The following is a 22,191-nucleotide window of genomic DNA, read 5'->3' as shown; positions in this document are numbered from 1 at the left end:
ATTGAAAACTAAGTAATTGTTTTATGGTGGGACTATTATTATATATATTATATATATACATTATATACATACATACATACATACATACATACATACATACATACATACAAATAATAATGAAATCTGCTCAATTTTTCCTTAAAATAGATATCACAATTTCCTGGAAAGCAAAGAGTACAGGGAATCAAGTCACAGCATCATCAGTCATTCTTTTGGTTATATTAGAATAACTAACAATAAACTCGTTGGAAACTTCTAGAAAAAGACAAAAATATGATGCAGTAAAATCTTTGAAGAAACATTTTTGAATCACTATATTAGGATGCAGTTTTGGAGTCTTCTGCTACCACTGTACATTAAAACCTAATGTAGGTTTTAAACAGGTCAGTCTCTTGATTTTATTGTGTTTTCAAATCATGACGGTGAGGCATGTGAAAAAATGAAATAAAATATCCAAATAAACTAATCTAAACCAAATGCAGCTTCCATTAAACATCTGGCATTGCAGGATTAAAGTCACTGGCTTTTTTTAATACATTTATTTATTGAACTACAGGTTTATAAACAGAAAAAGCATACCTCAATGTCACCACTTTCTTTTCCTTTCAAATTTCTAAAAACATCTAGCATCCAAAAATATTATTCAGGCCAAAACAGCTCATTTCTCTTTCCTGTGTCTACATGAGCTCAGAACCCTTGTTTATATTATTCCCAACTAATTGGGAGTAAAAGAAACAGCCGTTCCATTCACTCTAAAATCTGACCTCTTAAGCAGTTTTCATATTCTATAGCAGAATTACAAAGTTTGAAGTGATGTTACAAGATTATTTAGATAATCCCCAAAGAGAGTAATATAAGCGTTCCAACCAGGAGTATTGCCACTGATTATTCCAAGTTGAGTGTTGCCAATATCCTTAGCAAATCCGTCTTCCCAGATATCTTTGCGATAGATTAGGAGTATACTGCTCAGAATTCCCAATTAGTATGACCAAGAAACCAGAAAGACTGAATTGAACCACAGGAAGATGAGATAAGGGACAATACATCCTAAATATATTACAATTTATTTAAGAAACACTAAATGAAAAATAGCATTTAAGGCTAATAATGGCATAGATATGCTTGCCAATTGCATTCTGCAGACTGCAATTACCATATGGGAGACATATGCTTGCAAATAAATATTGGATTCATAATAGTGGTTTATGGAAAACATAGCTTCCCAATGCCAATAAGTAGATGGCTATGGGTGGCATCTTTCCTGTACTGTCTGAATACTTGCTGTGTCACGATCTGCCATCTGTAGCATGAAACTCACTCTGAGTTTCTGAAAAGTATATAGATCTAAAAAAGTGATAGCAGTTTTATAAAGCTGTTCCAAACAAAAGATGATATACTGAAGTCCAGAAGATTGTTTAGGGAAAGCCTTTAAAACAAAGTTTCAAAATTATGATTCAACTTTAGAACATTTTGCCTGAAAAAAACCAAACGAAATTGATATTCCATTATCAGGATCAATCCTATATGCAATTTTTTTTAAACAAACCAGTCAAGCAACATGAAGAAGAAAAACAACACAATGGCTGAAAGACTGGAATGATTTCCACAGCAACCATATTAGCCACAGATCCTAATCGCCAAAATTTGTTTTGCAAACTTAGCTGGAACCAAACCAACAAAAACTGCTTCCTACTTTGTATTAAATCAGCTTTATCAGATGGCTTCAGATAGCCATAATTTTTTTTTTGAAAGTTATTCATTTTACTGCCAATTTATGTTTTGCAGAGCTCACAATTTTCAAATAAAAAGAAAGACCAGAAGAGGAGAAAAAAAGACTATGCTTATGACTTGAGCTAAATAAAACATTTGTTATACTATTTATTTATTAATACATTTGCTATCTTGGTGCAGCAGCCCTCACACTTCATCCTTCAATTACATGGAATCAATCCTTCATTGATTCCATGTAATTGTATCATAAAATAAAAAAATAAAAATAAAAAAATAAAATGTAAATTTTATTATTTATTTTTAGCTTCTTTGCATATTTCCTACAGAAGAGAGCCATATTAGTCTTTTTTAGTAAAAATCAGAAGTTTGATGGCCCTTTTCCTACATAACACATTTTATTAACAGACATAAGTTTTTGAAAGCTGTGGCTTATTTTATCAGATGCATACTTCCCAGAAGCTTTAACTAAAGAGTAAAATAAATGTATATTTTGTATTTCTAAGCTATTTTTGCTTATGGTGTTTCTTTCTTGAAAGTAAGAATAAATTGTTGCACAGTATATTAAACATCTGTGCATATTCGGTGAGGTCTTGCCAAAGCTAATGAGAGTTACTGGTTTCAATGAAATCAGACCACTGCCCATCCCAGTATTGCTTGAATCAAGAATCAGTAACCTAGAGCCCCTCTCCTATTTAGGACTAACTTATGTAAAGCCAGTTAGCAATGGTCAGGGATTTGGGAGTTAACAGAAAGCCTGTTTGCTCTGGTGACGCACCAGAGTAGAAGCCAGGAGATTGTGAATTCTAGTCCCACCTTAAGCATGAAAGCAGTTGCATAACTATGGGCCAGTCATTGTCTCTCAGCTACAGGAAGGAGGTTATGGCAAAATACTTCATCTTACCAAAAGAATGGCAGAGACCAGTCTATGCAGTTTCCAGGAGTCAGCACTGCTCAAAGGTACTTCACCCTACTCCAAAAAAGGCCTCCATAACTATAGGAATAGCAATAGCACTTAGACTCACCATATTTGTCGGAGTATAAGACACACTTCCCCCCCCAAAAGAGACTGAAAATTTGGGTGTGTCTTATATTCCCTGCCCCGCCCACCTGCTGGCCCCCACCCTTCAGCCTCTGCGCGACCTCATCATGCCTGCAGAGATTGCCAACAACAATAGTTTGTGTTTTTGGGCTCCGCACGTCGCGTTTTCAGCCTCCAAACACTCCATTTGAGAACCCTTCAAGGCTGCGGGGATCGCCAAAGCACATTGACTCTGATTGCCACCCAAAAATGTGATGCGTTTGGAGGCTTAAAACACAATGAGCTGTGCCCATAATGGCTACCCGGAACAGCTGCTGCCTTCTCTTACCCCTTCCGAGCTTCACTAGAGCTCCCTCTGACAATCAGCTGTGCTTTTGAAGTTTTTTTTCAGTCCTAACGAGGCACCAGTGATCTTTTGCGCTTTGCCTGCTTTTCTCATTGTTGTTCCCTTAGACGATCAGCTGTGCTTTAGAAGCTGTTTTTAAATCCCAACCAGGCACGTGCGCGCTCAAAACCAGCGAACTAATGGGCTGAAGCTGACCAGGCTAAGGACTCTAGCCAGATGAATACCTGGTAGGCAGAATTTTTCCCCCTATTTTCCTCTCCAAAAACTAAGGTGCGTCTTATACTGTGGTGCATCTTATACTCCAAAAATACGGTATATACCACTTTACAGGGCTTTACAGCCCTCTCTAAGTGGTTTACAAAGTCAGCATATTTCCCTCAACAATCTTGGTCCTCATTTTACCCACCTCAGAAGGATGGGTCAACCTGGAGCCTGGTGAGATTTGAACTGCCAAATTGCAGGCAGCCGACAGGCAGCAGAAGTAGCCTGCAGTACTGTACTCTAACCACTGCGCCACTGTGGATCAACTAGTGGGAGATATCAGGTTGTATACCTATGATCTAGGTTGAGTGATTTAGTGGGTTTATTTATAATCTCTATTCTCTCTGTTTACTCCAGTTTGTCCTGGGATAATATGCTACTCTACCACATGCCACTGCAGCAACTTCAATGATTGTGTAGTTAATTGTGGCAAACTCCATGTGGAAATGATTGTATTTTGTAAAGCCAGCATAATATTTTAAAGAATCTCAGATTGTGGCCCAGCCCCTGAACAAAAATCCTGTCTGCAGTTTCTCTTTCTAGCAGAATTAGTCATGTAATGTTGGCCCAACATGTGACATGGAATCAAAATCATGTCCAGCAATGTATTTCCATCTACAAAAATTATTTTAACAGTAGAACTGGCAATCCCTCTTTCTCACTTGTTTCCTCTTGCAGACCCTAAAAATATGTTGCAAAGGTCTGAAAGACTTTTTAAAGTAGATTTAGGGAATGAAAGAAATTGTGGGTAGGAAGGGGTGGGGACAGAAGAAATGTTCCCACTGCATTTCATCAGTGCAATAGCTGAAATATGAAAGAGAAATAAGTCTTATACAGTTTTAAAGTGGACCAGTTGTAAAAAAAAAATCTGAACAGCTGTGACAGAGATCTTTGGGGGGAGGGAAACCTATGCTAACTACTATCATAGCATTGGCTTTAGAAAGATATAAGTTTGTCATTAACAAATCCTCTTACAAAAATCACAGTAAGGAGAAATAAACCCTGCTAGCATTTTTATCAGCCTAGTTTCTAATTATCTGGAACTCTGGCAAATGTTCAAGGTATGTATCAAAATAAACATCCTGCAAAGCTGTTTGCTAACAAGATTAGAAATATTCCTACCTATAATATCCTACTGTTGTTATGATCATTAAGAAAGCATTTATTGTAGAGCATTTATGATGATTGTGATGGCTAAATAATTTTTTAATTTTTTTTAGTTAATCTCTACTATAGCTCTTCCAAGGACTCCTACCAGTTTAGGAATCTGATATAACCACATAGTAAAATATACCATAACCTGCAAAGTTTCAGAATTGTAACAGCACTTTCTATTACTTCTTCATATTTTTAGTCCTGCAGAAAGTTCAGATTCTACTACTTTGCAAAAGACAGTAAGGAAGGGTGCTATTTATATCTCTGAAGTTAAATATTTACTGAGTATATAACTCAGAATCACTTTTCATAAGATAGGTAGTCAAATAAATTTGATTAATAAATATAAATATTTTTCCCCTTTTCTTATCTTATTGGGGCAATCTTAGCACCCCATGATAAACAAACTGGATAGATCATTTATTCATAAACATAACATTTGGTTAGGGTAGTCTTGAAGATATTCCTTGTAGAGAAAGTCCAACTTAATTAGAGAATTCTAGCTTGGGGAAGTCTCCACTAGATACAATTTTAGAACAATATTGTCTAAAAATCTATAAAATATGTGAAGGCCTCTAGTAGTTTCCCCATGTGTCAATTAGTGCAGAAGGTACTGTATGATCAGTTATTATTACATTCTTTTCTTTAAATGCAAAACTCTTGCTCACTTATTTCTTAAGCAAGTGAAGAATGCACAGTGTGTTTCATTGCACTATCAATATGCAGGAAGTTTGATTTATATTTATTTGTATAGTAGATGTTATAATGTTTTTTATCTCTTTTCTTACCAGCAAGATCTCAATCTCTGTTTCAAGGAAAGAGAAATGATGAACCAATATCCTTAGTGAAAGTTCAACTTTTCATATTCTATTCTCTATCTCATGTTCTATTCTCACTTTATGGATGTATAGAGAACAATGAACTAAAATGGAAAAATGCATTGTTATTATTGATGGTATATCGACATAGTTATGGACTTAAAAACCTGCTAGTCTCATAACTAATGGAAAATATAAATTATAAATAATGACAGTAAATGGTCTGCCATGGATTTAAAGTATTTAAAGTACAGATAGAATTATTTTTTAATGTCCTAGGACCAATTTTTATGCAAGTACCATTTATTTGATAACAAGTATCTCAGATATGCCCAGCATAAGTAAGCTGATTCACAACTACTCTAAGCCTGCACTCCTAATTAAGTTTCTTTAAAGGTAAATACTTTGGTAACCTAATGAGAAAGAAGGACTCACTGGAGAAGAGCCTAATGCTGGGAAAGATTGAGGGCAAAAGAAGAACGGGACGACAGAGAACGAGGTGGCTGGATGGAGTCACTGAAGCAGTAGGCATGAGTTTAAATGGACTCCAGAGGATGGTAGAGGACAGGAAGGCCTGGAGGAATGTTGTCCATGGGGTCGCGATGGGTCGGACATGACTTCGCAACTAACAACAACAACAAAAGGTAAATGCTATAGATGTTAAAGAGGGATACTTTTAAGTAGTCGATTAGATGACATAAAAATTGTAAATCTCACTGGACTCAGCACAATTAATAGTTTCTGAAACATGCCTAAATTTACTATGTTATAATGCTGAAAAAGTAATTAGCAATATTAAGAAAAAAATTATTTTGGTAACTCCTCATGTTGATTAGCATAATGGTTAGAATGCATTATTGCAGACGAACTCTTCCCACTACTAGTAGTTTGATCTGACTGACTCTCAAGGTTCTCAGTCTTTCATCCTTCAGAGGTTGGTAAAATGATGACTCAAGATTTCTGGGGACAATATGCTGACATTGTAAACTGCTCAGAGTGCTGTAAAGCACAATGGAGTGCTACAGTATATAAGTGTAATTGCTATTGCTATCAATATAGTAGCCAGTTTGGCCTAGTGGTTAAAATTCCAGGCTAGAAACTGGGAGACCATCAGTTCTCACCCTTTCTTAGGCATAAAAGCTCTCTCTCAGCCCAACTTACCTCAGAGGGCTGTTGTGGGGAAAGTACAAGGAGGAAGGAGTATTGTGTATGTTCACCAGATTGGGTTATTTATAAAAAATAATAAAGACAGGATATAAATAAATAAATGTACATGGTACCTTACAAATAAATAACAAAAGAACTTTTACTAAATTAATCTTCATCAGCAATAAAATGTTCATGTTAAATTTGCTCAAAAATAATTAGAAGTCATATTTTTTTGATGATGTGCACAAGTATGACAATTTATATAATCTCTGAAAATCTATTTTCTCTAATGTTCAAGAGAACATAGGATGCTTCTTCCAAGAAATGCTCCTGTAAGAAGTTTTGGAGCACAACACTGTTTATTACTGAAGTTCAAATTCAGGGCCATTACACTAATAACCTAAGTAACCTGGAATTATACATACAACTGCCATCCAAATCTTGCAGGACTAATTATATGAGTAACAATGAAGGAACATTGTGAAGAAAGTGAAGATCTCTGAGAGCACAGCTAATAATTCCAGTCAAGGTATTTTTAAAAATTAAAGCAATAGCAAAGGAATTATGGTGGATTTATTTTATATTGCTCTACCATTGCAAAATCTATCAGCAGTTACCTGAATTCTTCCTTTTTCCCCAGTTGCAAATAAGAATCAGCACAATTCAAGAAACATGTGGGTATCGCTCAACATGCACAGCTATGCATGTTTAAGGATGAAGAGCTATCCCACAGAGATGATGAACAAATGGCTACAAGGTCAAACTAGGACAAGAACAACCAATTGCAATTTTGTGGCCCCTTAAGGCCACTGCTTTTCCAGGCTATGCAGAGGTATTATGACTTGTGCTCATAACTAAAGCCCATAATTTTTCATTTCACAAAGAAAGAAAAAGAATTCCCCAACGCTTCACACTTTTAAGAGTGAGGTTATATCTAAGATACCACAGGATAGTAAAAAGTTCCTTTTTTCTTTCTTCCCTATTACAGCTCTTCCTGTCTTCTGCATTTCAGACATTGCCAGTTATCAAGGGAAATATTCACAAAACTATGTGAAATCTGTCTTGCTCCTCCTCTTCCTTTCATTGATCAGATTTGGCAACAGCTAAAAGTGCAGTGAGTGCATCCCTGTGAATTGGGTGGCCATATCTTTGATACTTACAATCAAATAAAATAGGAAACAATGAAAACAATGAGGAAATTAAAAACCAAGTATACTGCCTTTTAAGTATGACCATTCCATTCAGAAAAGCTTAAGTAAATAGTGCAGTAAAGTACCTCATTCCAATACTGCACAAAGAAAAAGGTTTTCAGAAGCTGGCTTAAGAAAAGAAAATGTGTATATTTTTACTGCTACCGATCAAAAGCCAGCTGGGACATCTTGGGCCAGTCAGTGTCTTTCAGCCCTAGGAAGAAGGTAATGTCAAGCCCCTTCTGAAAAAGCAAACTGCAGGGGCTAGTATAGGCATTCGCCAGGAGTCAAAAACCAATTTGGAAACACAAATATAGTAAAATAAAATAAACTTACATAATCTGAAATGTCAACCTTTTAAATACTACTTTAATGTACTTAAGTGGTGATGATACTTTATTAGCACAGATCAGGGGTGTCAAACTCGATTTCATAGAGGGCCACATCAGGGTTGTATTTGACTTTGGAGGAGGGAGTGGGTATGACCAGCTCAACATCCTGCAGCACTCTGCCAGAGAAAATGGAGCCTGGGAGGTTTACACGTAGCGCTCCTGAGCTCTGTTTTTGCTGGCAGAGGCACCGCGGGCCAGTCCTTCGCTGTTTCCAGGGAAGCCTTGAGGGCCAGATCTAAGCACCCCATGAGCCAGATTCGACCTGCGGGCCTTGAGTTTGACACCCCTGGCATAAATAATTCTACTTGTGGGGCTTACTTATGAATGCGCCATAAGAGCAGCAGTTTTCATCCACATATATTTTTGTTAATAAATGATTTAGTAATAGTGGCATAATGGGGAAATAACAAATTATCATCTGTAAAACTATGACATGTATCATTTTCATGGGAAGAATACTCGGGGGCCTCTCTTACACCAATTTTAAGGAAAATAATTTTGGGTTTGGGCAATCTGGAATGCAAAAAGTGCCATTCAAGTAGGTGATACAATCATTTGTAAACATTTTTTGAAATTGAACATTGGGACTATCTTCTGCCTATGATTCCAGGCATTGAGTAGGCTAGATGTCTTTTTGAACAGAAAATCACAGGCAGGGATCTCCTAATCTTGTTGTTATTGTTGTTGCTGACAACCACATTTGCAGCCTATCTCACACTACTACATGTCCTAAAACACAGAAGGGGGCTGACATAGTACATAGTAATACTCTTCTTTCAGCTGTTCTGATACAGGAAGATCCCATATTCAAAACCTCCAAGCCAATGTTTCTCTATTTGGACAACTTTAAGATGTGTGGGGTTCAATCCCCAGAATTCCCCAGCCAGTATGCAAGCCGGAGAATTCTGGGAATTAAAGTTGACACATCTTAAACTTGATAAGGTTGAGAAACAATGCTCCAAGATCTTGCCACTATGGACAAACTGAGTCTCTTGACTGTATCTTTCTTTGTGGTTGTTCTAACGTGTTCTGGTTTCTCCATTCCTCACAAGGTTGTTAGGTGATACAGGTCAACTTTGTTTTCTTACAGTACTTTGTACTGTCAGTCCCTTTCAATATATAAAGTTGCTCTATTTTCTGCAACCATGTGTGAAATTTTCAGGAAAACTGAGTACCAGTAAAAGCAATTTGATCAAACAAAGATCGTACCCAAATATCTGTAGCACTGATAATTATCTGCTATTTATAACTTTGCCATCACGGTTTTTATTCATAAAATTTCCTAGAGTGGCATATTAGAGTAAAAAACACATTGATGAAATCCAATGAAAAAGTCCAGAAGCACCAAAAAGAATGAAGCAAGCATGGGAAATCATAGATCTGATCCATACCCTCCTGTATATATCCACAGCTCTATTTGCCCAATGCCATTTTGTTGCATTTGTGTGCCTGCATGCATAATAATGCACACTTCCCATTTCCATCAGTCACTCCCGTCTTCTCCTACCAGCCCCACCCTACCTAATAATACTATCAGTTCTTGCAATATAATAAATGGTTCTGAAACATGCCCAAACCTTCCACCCACAACTTTGGCTCTCACAAAGACATTCTCAATCTTCTAGAGTTGTTGGCTTTTGGTTTTGGCAGGCCTGCTGGTATACCTTTAAGAGTAGCACCTCACACAAAAAATAAGCAGGTGAAACTTTTCCTACTGGTCAAGGTACACACTGTAGCAGAAGTTAAGTTTCTCTTGCAACATTTCTATATATCTGTATATATATTCTGGCTATAGTTACATTTAAAATAGGCACAGCAAACATCCTCCCAATTCCTATCCATTCCTAACTATATCCTGTCAATTCCATGTTTTTCCCAGACATCCATACTGTATCCCCAGCAACTTACCTCAAGAGGAAAATAAATAAATCCTGATTAAAATGCAAAACAACAACAACAACCAAGAAATTAAGAAAAAGATGAGCCAGTTTTGTAAAAATACCACAACTTTTATTTTGGGGATAAAATGTTTAACAGCGAGACAAACAGAAAAAGGATCATACTAAAGCTGAATTATAAAAATGTATATTTTCAAGCTTGGATAAAAATTACACACGTCGACTATGTGGCTGGCTTGTTTTGTTCGTTCTAGCTTATTCTTCCCGTTGCTTTGCTGGAGACCATTAGCCTTTTCAGCTCATAACTGCTCAAATCTATAACTAACAACCCATAACTACTCCACCGTGTTAGGGTTGATTCACAGCTGCTTTCTTTCCCCCGCCACTTTATCTCCTCCAAACATGGAGTAGAGATGTATAATTGGGTACCATCAGCAAGCATACTAATGATACTGAACCCCATACCACCGGATGCCGTCTCCCAGTGGCTTATGTTAAATATGAAGGGAAAGAAACTAGAGACTTGAGGCACACCCCATGGCATAGGTGATGATCTAACTTTGATCAACATTACACTCAAATCTCTCATGTCTACGCAGATATCTCAACGACAATCCTCAGCACTGACAGCATTGTGAGGATTTCCTGAAAAAAATCCTTAGGGAAGGGTAGAAAGCTACCTTAAAGTGATGTGGTTGTGTAACAATTCTAAGAGGATAGCTTTATGTGAGGTATTAAAACTTCTCACCCCAAAAAGTACGCAGCCATACTCTTTTATCAGATTTATGACAGCAATAATATTCATAAAACATCTGCCAAGCTATTCTCTTTTCCAGGTTTGATTATCTGTCTGCTACTTGGTGGCGAGCTTTAACTAACCAGATGCAGGATGTGTGAAAGCCATTCAGCTTGAATTTATTCTTAAGAAGTACCATCTGTCTGAAAAAGGGCTATTAAATATAGGCTCCTTGTCTGGGCTGCAATACAATTCTGTGGCTAGACGTTATTAATTGCAACCTGACTAACAGGTGCTTGCCAATTTCTTTAAATTCTTAGTATATATGAAAGACTTAAATTTCCCCCTGGCTAGAAAGGTAACATTTTCTTTCAACTGCAAGTTATAAGAAGTGTGTGATGGAAACCCATCATTTTGGGATAAAATTGGAAGAAGGGTTCTTTTTATTAAGTCTTTTTTAAGGTATCTGTGTCTGAGATTGCAATGTATAATATGAAATCATTGTGTATTATGCTTCAATACTCTACTCACCTGTGATATATTTCTTAAGCCAGCTGCATTTTCAAAAGCAAAGCAATTTATTATGAGCAGATATACATAACTTTTTGATTATCCCTGCCTTGCACACAGGGTCATCCTCAACCATATTCTTTGAAGGATGGCCCAAGTTTTGTCATGAAAGGGATTCTGAACAGATCCTTTCCCGCAATGACACCTTCGTTAAGTTTCAGACTGTCTCCTCCTCCTTCAATGAAGTCTCAAAATACACACTGCCTTTTTTCCTTCTGCTATAGTATCAAATCTTTTTCACTAGATTTAATACATTGTTTAACCAGCAAGACTTTTCAACCTCGTGTTCTAAAAATAAAAATAAAATCATGGGCCAATTTCTGTTGTAAGTTTTGGTTTTTTAGAAAAAGTTACCAAAACAATATAACATCCAGTGTAAAGCTTCTAAAAAGATTTTCGTTTTACTAACATTTAACAAACATATGGCTGGCTCAGGAATTCTGGGACTTGAAGTCCACCGGACATAAAGTTGCCGTCATTTGCCATCCCTAACCTAATAGCAAAAACTTAACAAAATAAAGTTGAACTGAGCCTCATTAAGCATTGAGTAGCTTGCTACTAGGTTACATTTTCACAAGCAGAGAAAAACACTATATCCCAAATCCCAAAACCAATGGACACAATCAATGGGACAGTGGCAAATTTCTTTAGAATTTGCTGAACACCTTAAAGAAAAAGTTGTTCATGTTGCTTCTGGGGCAAAAGAAATCTGATCTCGGAGAATGTCACTCAAATTCCCTTATATGCTGAAAGAGCTCACTGAATTCATTGTTGAGTTATGCTGACTAGGTGCACAAAAATGAGGAGGTATACACTAATCACTTTTCCTTCTGCTATGTGCTTGGCAACATGTGAACACAGATGAATTGATGCCAAGTTTATTCAAGAAAAAGATAAATTTGATTCTTTCACAGGGCATTTTAGAGATTTGTAAAAGAGATACATTATGATGGGCAGGCTGGCATATGTGCACTCTAGTGACGCCCTCATATATTTTCAGTTCACCAAGAATTATTTCCCTTGTCTAATGCCCTTTAATATTAAATAACCCAGCCTATAAAACAGATTGTAAGATAAATTCCTTATATACCCACAACTAAAATTATTCCATCCAAATTTTTGACAAACATGTATTTAAATAATTAATGGCAAACATTGACAAATCTTCATATATTTTAATCTTTTACAATTAGGTTATATAACTAATTTTCTCAGTTGCTACTTTATGAGTTTCTTTAAAATTAAAGCACATATAAACAGAAATAGAGAAAGTATTTTTAATAGTTTACTGACTTATCAGAATTGGTGTATATTTGTGTATGAATTTTTGTCACTTCCCAAAGTCTCTTTTGTGGTGTTGGGGAGAGAAGATAAAACAGGTTCTATCTAAATATTAACACACGTCCTTTCTGCATTTTATGAGCTAGGATTTCATTCAAGTTATGATTTCATAAGAGTCAAATATGAAAGTGAGAAAATTGGCTTCACCTTAACATCAAGAAAGTAAAGATAATGACAACTGTAGAAAACACATATGTCAGAGTGCAGATCAACAATGACACCATCAAAATAGTAAAGGAATTTGTCTTCCTGGGTCCAAAAATCAACAAAAAAGGCCTAGATCGAACCGCACCAAAAATATCTCTTGAAGCCAAGATCATCAAACAGAGGCACCAAACAGAGGCATGCCATGAGTGCCATTCACTCAAAAAGTCAATCATGCTGGGAGTGATCAGTGGAAAAAGAAGGGGCTCTGGCTGTACACTATAAAGCAGGGGTGTCAAACTTAAAGCCCACGGGCCGGATCCAGCCCTAAGGGTGCTTAGATCTGGGCTGCGGGCCCAGCCTGGAAACAACAAAGGACCGGCCTGCGGTGCCTCTGCCAGTGAAAATGGAGCTCGGAAGGGCTGAGTGCGGTCCTCCTGGGCTCTGTTTTCGGCTGTGACAGCCTCCTGCAGCTCTCTGCCAGTGAAAACAGAGTTCAAGCCGTGCGTGGCCCTCCCAGGCTCCATTTTTGCTGGCAGAGGGCTGCAGGAGGCTGTCATGGTCGAAAATGGAGCCTCAATGAGTGATGTCAAGCTGGCCATGCCCCCCACGCCACCCCAGAGATCAAACATACTGTAACCCTGATGTGGCCCTAAATGAAATCAAGTTTGACACCCCTGCTATAAATATGACATCAGGATGACCATGGTGGATCTGAAGGAGCCAGTGCGAGACAGAAGGGCATAGAGAGCGCTGATCCATAGAGTGGCCAAGGGTGAATGGATGATGACAATTTCATTCATGCTTCCCAATGTTATATAAAGAAGTGGTATAGACATACTATAATCATAATTAAAGACAAATATTTGCGGGGGGAGCATAAACAGTTAAGATGGTGTCCACATTCATGTGATCAAAGCCCAACCCCTTTTTACGTGTGTCACATGCATTGCATTTCTAAAAGGAGTGGGGCATCAATCACAAATCAAATCATTATCTTGATAATTTTGGCCTCCACGTCCTCTGGCAACCAACCCCTAACTCCCGTCCAGCTTCTTGGCAACCATTTGCAGCTAGGTCTATCTCCTCACTTTCAATTCTATCTGCTCTACATCTGAATGCAAGCGGACCTCTCCATTTTAAAGATGGGTGAGGAAGACCACTTTTTCCTCATAGGTTAATAGCTTATCCTGCAGGGCATTGACAAAACTACACACAATTCACTGTTTGCCAATCTCTGCAGTGAGTGTAGCATGCACATGGCAGCATAGCTGGCTGAGAAATTCTGTGAATTGAAGTCCACAAGTCTTAAAGTTGTCAAGTTTGGAGATCCCCTGGTCAAGATCTAGGGCTACTGCCATGAGAAGAACATTTTTGTTGGTCCACAATCTGGAGATTTCAGTAGTTTTGCTACCCATAATACTTGCTTGCCCTTCCTTTCTGTATACAGGAGTGTGTTGTGGACATGCCATTCAATGTGCCGTATTAAGAAAAAGAGCCTACAAATTGAGAAACAAATTTCTTTAGGCACCGAATAAATGAGAGATTTTTTTTGGCTCTAACCCTTGATTACCTTTCCTTCCTCTTCTGTTTCCTGTGTACAAAGCCTCAGTGCTCTTGTGCTGACAAAACCTCGTAGTACATGAACATGAAAATATTTTCTACATTCGTATCAACAGAAAAATGAAATGAGTCGCCTCAGGCTGCACAGGATGTTAGTGGGAGGGCAGGATTTGAAACCCCAAATCTTAAATTCCCAGAACAGAAGGATCTTTTTCCTCCTTTGAAATAACACGGAGGAAAGAACTGAATATCTGAAGAGGATTATGTTTAGTAACACTGCTTTATAGGACAAGGCATGAAGTACTTTGCCAAGTATTACCTCACCAGGCCAATTAACCACCACCTTTGATTAGCTACTCTTCTCAAACATTTTTAGCACTTTCTAGGTGTGTCAGCTCATCTCACTCTTCAAGCATTTAGAAATCCTTGTGATAACTGGAGGCTGCTATGGTAGCCAAACACTCAAACAAGTGAAGAGCAAACGTGTAGGAGTATGAAACTACAAAAAAATGTGTAGGTGACTTCTTGTACTTTCACTCTGAAGTACAACGCACCAAAGGTGCCTCCATGTAAGCAGATGATAGTCATCACAGTGCTACTGGGGTACAATGATTCTCAGAAAGGAGAAGTAGTTAGTTAAACGAAGAACAAAGTATGAATTAGTGCGCCACTTAAGTAGATATAATGGTACCACAACCATCTGATACGGCAGTAAGAATATTGGACATCCCTAATAATTCACCTAGAAGGGTGATATTTAGGCACATATGCTTAGCCAGAACATATTCGGAATTTTACTACTGTATATTGAAAAGGAGTGATGAAGGAGAATAATTTCTAGGTTGAAAATTATTGAACCAATACAGTAATTAACTCTGGGAAACAAATAGGGATGGTTGTAATATGGGACAAGACAAGAAAGGGTATTAACAGCTGATGTAATATTTAACACCTCCCCAATCCAATGTTAAAGTACATTTCTGATGATTTTTTTTTAATATTCACTCATAAAATGAATGTAGGGAAAGTCATAAACGCACTCTTTATCCATGATGATACAGCCCTGATCTATTGTCATGGTTAGATTGTTTTCTTCTTGTAACACGGTTGTGGGGAGCTTGATATCATCACCACTGCTGTGACTGGAATGTCTTTGTCCAATGGTTTCTTTCAAACTCTATAGACTATACTTTGATAATATTTCAGAAGGAAAAACACTGTATTTGTTGTGTTCTGCTAAGTTCTTTGCTCAGCCCCTGTCTTGGTACCACCTCATCTGGGATATTTTGCTCTTTGACAGTTTACAGATTTCTTATTTTTTTCAGAAAATGCCCACAGTGGCATGCACTACAAGGTCTGCCTGCCTGTTTCTATTCCTTGAGGGGCTTAATTTTACATATAAGCTGGGCCAACCTGGTTACGCCCCTGGCCTGGCACATCTCTAGACAGTGTGAATGTTCAGATACTACAGGTAGTCCTTGACTGACAGCAGTTTGTTTAGTGACCATTCCAAGTTACAATGACACTGAAAAACATGACTTAAGACTGTTTTTCACAGTCGTGACGTTTGCAGCATCCCCATGATCATGTGATCAAAATTCAGATGCTTGGCAATTGACATGTGTTTATGACAAATGCAGTGTCCCAGGATCATGTGTGCAACCTTCTGACAAGCAAAGTCAATGGGGAAGCCATATACACTTAACAACCGGGTTAACTGACTTATCAAATGCAGTGAGTCACTTAACAATAGAGGCAAGAAAGGTCGTAAAATGGGGCAAAACCTGCTTAACAAATGTCTCACTTAACAACATAAATTTTGAGCTCAGTTGTGGTCATAAGCTGAGGACCACCTGTATTCACTAGTACAGGACAAGCCTGCCATATAGGCAAAAAGTACAAGGGGCAGGTGTGGAGGGGAAGCCTTCAAAATCCTGTTATATTTCACACAAAACAAGTGTCGCTCGGAATAAAAAAGAGGAGGAAGTTCTGCATCATTCCACTGATCAGGATTTTGCTTTCCTTTTTTCCTTCTGACATTTCCCTTTTTCCTTTTCCACAATTCTATCTAAATACAACATGCATCACGTTTTATTTTATTTCCATACACTGTAGAAAGAGATTGCAGAGAAGGGGGTGGTTCCTGGATACATTCAACTCAATTAAATGTTGGCACTGCATTTTGTTTTTTTCCAGTCACTGAGTGGAAATTTTAAATGTCAAATTGGCTATTGTGAATTCACGCTTCCCATCTACAGTATATTTCCTCACACTAGGCAGTTAGCAAAATATATCCTAAGGAACAAGTGCACTGTATAAATTTCACTTTAAATATCATGTGTAAAATAAAGAGCAATAGTTTGAGACAGGAAGAGAAGCAGTTGTAACAGGGAACCCTGCTAAGAGTACTTCATGCTAATATATTAGTAAAATCAAAGTGACTGGGACAATTTTTGCTAGATGTCTCCCTTGAATTTAGAATTTTAAATTGCTTTCAGGTGATGAAGCTTTCAACACGCACAAAAATTAGCAATGTTCAAAAATACAACTCTCTATTTTAAACCAAAGGGAACAAAAATAATAAATTATATTTACATCAAAGTATAATGAAATATATGTTCAATGGATATTTATGAGGAGGAAATTCTATCAGGAGGATATCACCATAGAATTTGGGATGGAGGAGATTTTTTTTTTGTTCAATTCTGTTTTTTATGATCTGCTCCGATTCCTATTAATCTTTTCAAGGAGCCAAAATGCATTTATACAGAGAAATGAATACTTTTCAAAAGTTTATGTTCAATATTATGCTTTGCAATTCAAAGCATGGATACAGATATCAGTATATTGAAAATATTGTAATTAAACATGCACGTATTTCAGAAGGTACAAAATGTATCAGAAGGATATCACTTGCAAATAGCATATGCAAAAGAACATATTCAAATATGTACAATGGAGAAGCAGGAAGAATGCTTTTGTGTGTGTGTGTGTGTGTGTGTGTGTGTGTGTGTGAAACAGGCAGAAATGAATCTACAGTTAAAAATTCGAGAGAATCTAATATAAAGAACTTTGCCTCTCGTTATTTATGTGTGTGTGTGTGTATAAAAATAAAGTGGGGGGTTTTTCTATCGAAGCAATCTGGTGCGTGTGTGTGTGTGTGTATACTATCAGTAGCGTGCAAATGCATGCACTTGCTTTGTGAGCGCATGCGGAGAGCGTTATTGATGACCTCTGGGTGGGTTGGCGGAGCCTCTTCCCGCCACCCAAACCGAAAGAAACCCACCACATACATACACACACATACACAAATACACACGCATACATGCGCACACACACATCCCACCTTTATTATTGTTTTTTTAATTAGGCTGTGAATATACCTAATACTCTTTCATGCCCCTTTCTTTTCCCTACAACAAGAACCCTGTAAGGAAAGCTGGGTTGAGGGTGCCCAAAGTCACACAGCTGGTCTTTCATATCTAAGATAGAACTAAAACACACCCTGTCCTGGTTTCTAGCCTGATGCCTTACTTTATAGTTCAACTTGGGTTAGTAGTTATGACAATAAAGAAACATATGAAGCCGTGGATAAATAAAATTAACATTGATAAGTCAATGCATTTTATGTTTGCTTTTATTGGCCATTAAATTTTGGATTAAAGCCAGCAGATGGGTTGATTTGAAGTAATAGCTCATTACAGTGGAACTCTTATATCAGATATACAACCACATAATAATCAGTTAGGGATACATATCTAGATCTGGATTTCTTAAACTTCCAGTATGCAAGCACCACAGTGTTTTTGCTGGGAATGTTTCTGCATATTATCATAATGAAACGGGGTACTCCTTTATAGACTAGTTTACTTGCATTGAATTATAAGGTGTGATGAGTCCCTTGGCTAGTTTCTTGGAACCCCAAGCCTCAGATGAAAACTGCACCTCCTCCATAACAATGCCATTCATTCACAGTAGCAAGCTAGTTCAACATACAACAAGGAAACAACAGATTCTGCACTGAATTGGCACCATAGAAGTTGGTCATATACTTAGACCTTTCATATAATACTATGCTGAAGAATTCCAGGAGCAACCCCTATAGCTATCATAAAGTACAAAATACCCATCAAGCACATTCAGGCCTCTGCAGCCCTTGGTCGAACAAGTAAGCCTTTTTCCATCCACCAAAACAGAGTACATACTTACATTCAATATAAGGTCATTTTACTTGCCTTATTAAGGATGTTGGTTTTAAAAGAAATACACACGCTGCCAAGAATAATGCTATTACCTGCACCACTGGATGTCCCCCAGCAGACGCCTTGACAGCTCCTCGACTCCCTTCCGTCTCATAATGGGCTCGGTGATGGGACTTCGGCTGCACTTCAATCCGAAGTTCATAAGGTCCTGAGTGAGATGGCAACTGCCAATCCAAGGCAGGCAGAGATGGGCTATAATAGAGAACAGTAAGAATTAAATATTAACAACCGTTCTGCTATCATAAACCACAAGAATCTGGCACTATTACTTTAGAGGCCACTTTTAGCAGATCATCCGTCACCATCTTACATTTAAAATTTCATCAATGGAGATAATGGTATGACATAAGTAATTTAAAAGGTAATGGTTATTTTATGAAGATTTATGGATGACACAGATTAGATAGGCCAAATGCTATCAGATGCTTAAACAAAATGGAAAACATTTTAAGCTTGGATTAAAAAGAATTAAAAATGCAATACATTAAGACATCAACCCATTAATCATAATAGATAAAGGTGGATTGTAAGATGTGGAAAAATACCACCCCCCTAAAATTCAATTTTGTGCAGAAATAGCCTTTTGGGAATATCAGTACTTCAGTTCCTTCAATTTGTATTCAATAAGCTTCACCTTTTGAACAAACTTGTCAGCAATAAAAATTCTTCCACTAACAATTTTTGAAAATCCCAATCAGCCCCACAAATTGACCCAGCGAAAGATCTCTTTCCATTAACACTATCATTTTGTTTATTACCAAGCAAGAATATACATTTTGCAAGCTGAGGGTCAGACAGAAGACACACAGGTTCGATGGGGCTCCTGGATGGTTGCCCAATTATTATATTTTATGTAATATAAAGGAGAAACTTTAAATCCAATGAGAATGATAACTTAAATGAAAATTTAAATGGTTTAAATTAAATTGTAGGTCAATTTTAATTTTAATTTGCCAGAACAAATTTGAGTTTCCTTTCTTAGGGAAGCCAAATACTGATTGACTTCAGTTAATAATAATTCTCTACTCATTTGCATGGGTATCTTAATGAATCTATCTGTTGGGTGGATGGGTAGAGGTTTTCAGTTTTCCAGTTATAGCTGGAAAAGTGGTTTTAACCAAACAACCAGCACATCAATGGTGGAGAATGTTGGTAGATATAATTCACCAACATCAGAAGGGCCACAGATTCTCCATTTTAGTTTTACATGATTTTCAAGATACTATACAGTAGTGCAAGACTAGAAAGCTTTCACAGAAGATCCCCTCTTAATATATGGCTAACAGTGAATATACACAACAAAACGCCATGGAATATTAGTTGGATTTTTCAGTGGATGTTCTAAGCACAGTTCAATATTACTTATACTGTTCCCAAGCTTGCTACATTGATCAAGATCTGAATGATGTTTCTATGCGCATTTATTCAAGTGCAAACATATGTCTATCTGCTAGCAAGGACTATGCTATGTCAAGATTGTAGGAAGATGGATTCACAGTCATTTGATCAGTTACCATTGTTAAAAAAATCTTCAATTTTGTTCAAAATCTGCATAGGTAGCCATGTCTAAGCTAACCAGTATAAGTAAGGATACTTATACTCCATATATATATACACCCCATAACCAAGAAGTCACAATTAAGAAAGTTTGGTCTCTCATCACAGAAATACTTTGACTCATTCTCTAAAAAGAATTTAAGAAAAAAGCAATCTCCTATCAGAATCGGCATTTCTTGCAATAATAAGATCCCCCCACCCGGCTTTTTCAGGTTTTATAGGTCAAAGGTTTTATATTCACTGCATACAAGCCTTCCTGTTCTTCAAACTCCTGATTGCTACAGTGTCTGTCTATAGCAAAATCTTTTTCGCAGTCTTTCCTTTTTCGATGAAATTCATGACTACATTCCTCCCATGGCCCATGGGAATTTAGTATTTAGTAGCCTGCATATAGGTGACTGATGTAGGCTTCTTTATTAAACATAACTGGAAAATTACAAAGATTCATCCCACTTCATGCAATGCTTTGTTACATATGCCGTCATTTGAAACATTCCTGGATAATTATCTGGAGAGATCCTGCTTGACTACAGAATAATTTATATAATATAAAGCAGCTGTATATCTCCTGGTGATGATCACTGTATATTATGAAACAGATGCTTCTATTCTTTAGCCAGTTCATATATAAGATGGGTTTCTCCCCCCCACCTCTTGGAGGAATATGTATGTATGTATGTATGTATGTATGTATGTATGTATGTATATATCAGGTTGTAACATGGTATTTCTTTCTTTAAAAGCACTAATCCATCAATCAACAAAATGGTCCAAGTGCTTTCAATTTTAAAAGAGGGGGTGGAAAAGAATAAAAATGGGAACTAACCTTACAAATCTGTGTATACCTGTGAGTTTATGCCTACACACACACACATCTACAAACATCATTATCTCTGTGTAGATCTCAGAACAGTACCAGAGACCTTGATTAAAAAGAGAGTTGCTGATTTTGTAGAAAGCAGCCACACAGTTCACATTTAATTAAAATTCTAATGTAAGCATGGATGAATAACAACACTAAATTGGTAATCATATCTGGAGTAGTTCCACTGGAATTAATTGGGCCCAACATGACTAAGTTAAACTTCGTTGGTTTCAACAGGTATCCTTCAGGGAAGGGCAGACTTCAGAATTGCCCATCTTTGTTTTCATAAGAAAACTAAAATGCGTCATCTGGAGGCTAATGCAGAAGACATTCAGTTAGAATGAAATGACTAGAGTGAATCCAAGAACTGGAGATTAGATCTGAATATGAGAAGTGAATAGAATTCAGTTCTTCTCCACAAATATTCACTTGAAAGCTGAAACCAGCTTTCCTAGTTTCAGCACTATAATTTAGGACAAGACATAATGTCACTTCATCATTGGTCCTGTCAAACAGCTTCACTCATTTCCTACATATCTTTTAGAGGCCTATCAGTTGACCCTAAATGACTTTCTCCCCACCTAAGTATTATGGTTGTGCAGCATTTGGGTTTGGAGGCTGTGGGATCATGAAAGAAGACATTTTTTTTCCTTTGAAGATGAAGCCCAGCCCAGTCCAACAAGGTATTTTAAGAGTACATCTAAAATATAGTATATGCATGAAGCAAATGTGATTGAAACTCGTGTAGCATCCTGTATTGGGATTGACTGCAGTGTCCTGCTGACTTTTGCTAAGGAAAATGTGGGTTTTCTAGTTGTTCAGGAGCCTTGGAAGATTTTTATTTAATTCAGCTGGGTAGATTCAGATGCTGTTTATTAAGAAAAAGCTGCATCATACATTATCATCATCCAGCTATTTATGATATTACAAGTTTTCTGACAGGACAGAAGGAGAAGGCACAAGATAAATAGATGTAAAGAACTCCAAATTAAACAGAACAAAATATCCACTACTGCAATAGTAAAAAAAAATGCCAATAGCATAATGATAGTAGAATAAACTGATGAGATAGCAAAATGGTGGGGGGGGGAGCCACAAGCAATTGTTGTATGCCACGTCAAACAATAAAGTAACTTCAGCTGTGATTATTTCAGGCACATGAAAGTAGTTCTCA

General features: G+C 37.2%; 1 protein-coding gene across 4 annotated transcripts in view; it reads right to left on the bottom strand.

Annotated features, from left to right (window-relative positions):
* Positions 1–22,191, bottom strand: part of NFATC1 (nuclear factor of activated T cells 1) — a 138,174-nt gene that overhangs the window by 81,666 nt on the left and 34,317 nt on the right. For all 4 annotated transcript variants that reach the window (XM_058175265.1, XM_058175264.1, XM_058175263.1 and 1 more), the window contains exon 3: positions 18,628–18,787. In XM_058175265.1, the coding sequence (XP_058031248.1) occupies positions 18,628–18,787 (160 nt within the window). The remainder of the gene's footprint in view (positions 1–18,627; positions 18,788–22,191) is intronic.

The sequence above is a fragment of the Ahaetulla prasina genome, chromosome 3, assembly GCF_028640845.1.
Source record: "Ahaetulla prasina isolate Xishuangbanna chromosome 3, ASM2864084v1, whole genome shotgun sequence".
In the NCBI taxonomy this organism is placed as follows: Eukaryota; Metazoa; Chordata; class Lepidosauria; order Squamata; family Colubridae; genus Ahaetulla; species Ahaetulla prasina.
The sequence above is the reverse complement of the archived record's forward strand: the minus strand, read 5'-3'. Positions and strand labels throughout refer to the sequence as shown.